Source organism: Oratosquilla oratoria, chromosome 8 (assembly GCF_046742065.1).
Source record: "Oratosquilla oratoria isolate Oo_2021 chromosome 8, ASM4674206v1, whole genome shotgun sequence".
In the NCBI taxonomy this organism is placed as follows: Eukaryota; Metazoa; Arthropoda; class Malacostraca; order Stomatopoda; family Squillidae; genus Oratosquilla; species Oratosquilla oratoria.
The window spans coordinates 30,832,138-30,837,137 of record NC_134784.1 but is presented as its reverse complement, the minus strand read 5'-3'; the positions used below and the strand labels follow the sequence as shown (position 1 = coordinate 30,837,137).

The 5,000-nt window shown below is 40.0% G+C and overlaps 1 protein-coding gene across 1 annotated transcript in view; it reads left to right on the top strand.

Moving 5' to 3' along the window:
• LOC143027469 (uncharacterized) overlaps nt 1–5,000 on the top strand; it is a 34,179-nt gene that overhangs the window by 22,556 nt on the left and 6,623 nt on the right. The window contains exon 4 of the mRNA XM_076188756.1: nt 2,318–2,724. Coding sequence (XP_076044871.1) covers nt 2,318–2,724 — 407 coding nt within the window. The remainder of the gene's footprint in view (nt 1–2,317; nt 2,725–5,000) is intronic.

Sequence of the window (5,000 nt, the reverse complement as noted above, 5' to 3'; positions counted from 1 at the left end):
AAAGTCCTCAAGATCGCAGACTTCGGACTTTCAGACGTCTTCGTGGTCAAAGGCAAAGAGGTTCGAATCAAAGGCATTATGGGTACTCGGGCTTACATGGCCCCAGAAATCCTCCGAGACCCGAGCTACCTTGGACCTCCGGTCGATCTCTGGGCTTGTGGTATTATTTTTGTCCAAATGATGGGCAGAGTCCGACCGTGGAAGCAAGCGGCGATTGGGGATGAATGTTATAAAATGTGGACTGAAAATGATCCGAAACTGAAGGAGATGATTCCTTGGAGATGGATCTGTGATTCCACGATGATATATTTGTCCTATATACAATGTTAGTTTTCTAGTTTTGATATATTTACCCAAATATAAAATGTTAGGTTACAAAGAAAGCAATGGCCTCCGCTAGCGGACCCAGGGATCTGGGTGCGCACGTCCTGTGTAATAGTAATCCTTGATATATATATATATATATATATATATATATATATATATATAGATATATATATATATATGTATGTATATGTATATATATATATGTGTGTGTGTGTGTCTGTGTGTGTGTGTGTGTGTGTGTGTGTGTGTGTGTGTGTGTGTGTGTGTGTGTGTGTGTGTGTGTGTGTGTGTGTGTGTGTGTGTGTGATCATTTTTATGACAGTCGCATGTAGGATTCGAACCCACTGCTTTCGGCCACCCGTAAGATTATCTTCACAGAGCCCTAACCCACTACACCACAGAGACTGTAAAAAGCCTTGTAACCTGAAATCGAACTGATTCCCGAGGACAGGAAAGATCACTAATCTGCGACCCCAGTTCCTGATTTACACAAGGCCCAAGCCCACTAGTGGCAAGGGGCAAGGATCGGAACGAATCCTTTTCACGCTTTTCGCCATTGTAACTATGAGAGAAATTCACTAGTAACAGCGACATCAATCTGATAATTTTTATGACAGTTAAGGTTCTGTGAAGGTAATCTTACGGGTAGCCGAAAGCAGTGGGTTCGAATCCTACATGCGACTGTCATAGAAATTATCAGATTGATGTCGCTGTTACTAGCGAATTTCTCTCATATATGCGTGTGTATTTATTTACCTAGTTGTATTATACGGGAAGGGGAACTATGCTCGTAGTGATCCGTCTTTGTATCTCTCAGCATCTAGGTTCTTCTTAAATTTTTGTATGGTGTGTGTGTCTCTCTCTCTCTCTCTCTCTCTCTCTCTCTCTCTCTCTCTCTCTCTGTGTGTGTGTGTGTGTGTGTGTGTGTGTGTGTGTGTGTGTGTGTGTGTGTGTGTGTGTGTGTGTGTGTGTGTGTGTGTGTGTGTGTGTGTGTGTGTGTGTGTGTGTGCGTGTGCGAGTGTATGTGTGTATACCTAAGTAAGATGCAGTAATTATTATAATTTATCTTATATTATTTGTTTTTGTTTTGTTATAATTTGTCTGTCTGATTTTCATTTATTATTAGTTATATGTCAATTTATTGTTATTTACTATTTACCTGTTAGTTTATTATGTAACTATACCTATGCATTTATTTATGTATTTTATTTGTTATTTACATTATTATAGTTTTTTTATGATTTTTTTTTCGCATCCGACCTAGATATGGACCAAAAGGTCTCCTGTCGGCATGCTCCGCCTTTGTAATCCTTTGTATGTTTGTTCCTTAAGAATATAAGGAAACTTTTTCTATGTATATACATTTACTTGTGGAATTAACCTAAAGAGGAAACAATCCGATCAAAATCCACAGACGGATTTAACACCAAGACTGATCGAAGTTCTTCCCATGCTCATTAGAATTAGAAGATATATAGTAATCCCTCCCATATACGGCCTTCGCCTTTATCCGAACAAGATGGTTTTTCATTGGTTATATCCCATTTTCACTCCTCCAAAATTAAAAATTTATCATTGGAAAGGAAGAATGGAGACTACTTGCAGGGGGAGGAGATAATTTTAACTCTCAAATCCGAACACTCTCCCAGATCCAAAAACCCTTCCAAATTCGAACACCCTCCGAAATCCGGACACGCTCCGAAATCCGAACAACCTTCAAATCCGAACACCCTCCCAAATCCGACCAACCTCTCAAATTCGAAAAACCAATGGCTCAATTAGTTCGGATATGGGGTGGATTACTGAATTCGTGAAGAGCGTTATCGGCACATGAAGTGATGAATGTAGCATTTGGTCCTCGACTGACTATCTCTCTCTCTCTCTCTCTCTCTCTCTCTCTCTCTCTCTCTCTCTCTCTCTCTCTCTCTCTCTCTCTCTCTCTCTCTCTTTCTCTCTCTCTCTCGCTCTCTCTCTATCTCTGTTCATGCAGACATTGAGCAACTCGATCAGAACAAGTCCGATCTGTGTATCGCCGAAGCCCTTGGTGACAGCGGCGACGGCGAGGACGACCCTGAAGAAGGTGCTGCTGAAGGCGACGTCGGCGACGACGACACAAAGAGGATGGTCGAAGTGTTCTACCAGGATGAAGACTCTACTTCGGAGAAGACGGAGGAGGAGGAAGAGGAGAAGAGGGTAGAAGAAGAGATCGAGAAGGAAGATGAGAAGGAAAAGGAGGAGGAGGAGGAGGCTGTTTCTGAATTTTCCCACCTGAAGAGGATGATGATGAGGAAGACCTCCTGCAGTGTGAGTTTATCCTGCTGGAAGACCATGACCGAGCCTGGATACACGGGTTACTCTCTAACCCACCAGGTCCTCTACCTTATCCTTGCAATGCAGGTAAGTCTTCCTTCTTCCTTCCCGATTTCTGTAGTGACACCCCTACAGACCAGAGACACGCAGCACATTTTTATGTATGGAGACTATTTCCTAAGCAAAAAATAAAAAATAAATAAATAAAAAAGAAAGAAAAAAAGAAAAAAGAAAAAATGCTGACAATTTTTGAGTTTGTACTGTTCTTCCTTTCCTCCTCCCTTTCTTTCTTCCTTCCCTCTTTCAATCTATCTGTCGCAATATTAACCCCAAAAGATAGCAGCGTTAGTCATCGTTGATAAAAGAAAAAGTACAATCAAATCAAATTAAAAAAGATTGAGCACATGTGACTTTTGGGGATGGAGGAGGCGGTGGAGGGGGCTGGAAGAGGAGGAGACTGAAGTGGGGTGACCAAAAAATTTAATAAAATCACTTAACGTCAGACAGAATAGACGGGAAAATGTCAACCGGTATGGAAGGGGGAACGCGTGACAAATTCGCCGAAAAAATATACATCTTAGAGCTGACAACGGAATCTCACCATCGATTATAATCTCTTTACTTTGAACTTTAATGTTGAACATTACTTTGGTTTTACTCTTACTCATTTTTAAACCTACATCGAGACTTTCCTTGTTCAGATCACTCAGCATATCTTCCAAGTCTTCTGCTCTTTCTGAAACGAGAATAATGTCATCCGCAAATCTTACAGGGTTAAAATATTCGCATAAATACATACATACATATATATATATATATATGTGTATATATATATATATATGTATACATATGTATATATATATATATATATATATATATATATATGCATATATATACATATATATATATATATATATATATATGTGTGTGTGTGTGTGTGTGTGTGTGTGTGTGTGTGTGTGTGTGTGTGTGTGTGTGTGTGTGTGTGTGTGTGTGTGTGTGTGTGTGTGTGTGTGTGTGTGTGTGTGTGTGTGTGTGTGTGTGTGTGTGTGTGTGTGTGTGTGTGTGTGTGTGTGTGTACACATTTGACGGACGGCTGCAACAGACAATAGAAATAGCAGAAATTAAAAATTATCAGCATTTTTTACTAGTAATGGACAGTGCTACGTATCTCTGGTCCATAGAGGTATCACTAAGTCCCTAAAGTGCTCAGCGAACTTAAATCATTATTCTATTGTAATTAGTATCGCCAGATGATTTTAGTCAGCTGAGAGGAATTCACTCTCTCCCCCATTTATCCACTTTCTCTCCCAGTTCATCTTGATAAGAAGTCTAGGAGACTACAGTAAGTGTTTTTACTACCAAACCTACATAAAAAAACATAGAGGGCGTGTAATCACTGTACTATGTATAGATTGAATACATTTTACCTGAGATTTATATGTCTGGGGGCGGGGGGAAGAGGATAGGAAATCATACTTAGCCACCGCGCAATATGGGTATAGGTTAAGATGTTGAAATATAAATATGTACGCATATATTTCTTCTTATGAATCAAATATTTTTTGTGATTGATCAGTTAATATTCTCGCGTTTAGTGAGATTGAAAAAAAAATTCATGTCCCATGTCAACAATATTCCTATTATTATTATCATCTTTTTTGTATATTGTTTCTGTGTTCATTGATTATTTCCGTGTTCTGTCTTCGTGTTTGCTTTTAACCTTTTCTTCATGTTTTGTCTCAAAGTTCTTCAAATATTTTCAATGACGAACCAACTTGCTTTCATGTATTTATTTACCTTCTTGATCCAGATATTATTCATTCATTCATTCATTCACTGCGCTGCTCTGGCGGCTCACTCCAGTAAGAGTATTTTTTTAATACATACATATACACATATTAATACAAATTTATATGAATGATTGGTCCGCTCTGTCGCCCAGGACCATCCTGGCAGCAACCAGAGACTGACAAAAACTATCCCTGCGGTTAGTTACCTCTCCTAGTATGGTAGGCGCTGTCTCTACCAACCTCTTCATTCTCTTCTTCAGACCCGTCCGGAGAGGTCGTGCTTCAACCCATTTTGGCAAATGCCCATGTGTCTCTGTTTGCACAAGTAGGGAGTTGGAAGTCCTGTATTGCCGCAGGTCGTTTTTGTGCTCTCCTATCCTTCTATTCAGCCCCCGTGACGTCTCGCCGTAGTATGTAGTACATCAACTACGCGGTGTGCTGTATACTACGCTGTTGTCTTTTCTCCTTTCTCTATGTCTTGCAACGTCCTTTACTCTCCACCCGTAGACATACGCTACTTGTGCTCCTTCTTGGGATGAAGAACTGATTAGCATTTCTGCGATATTCGCG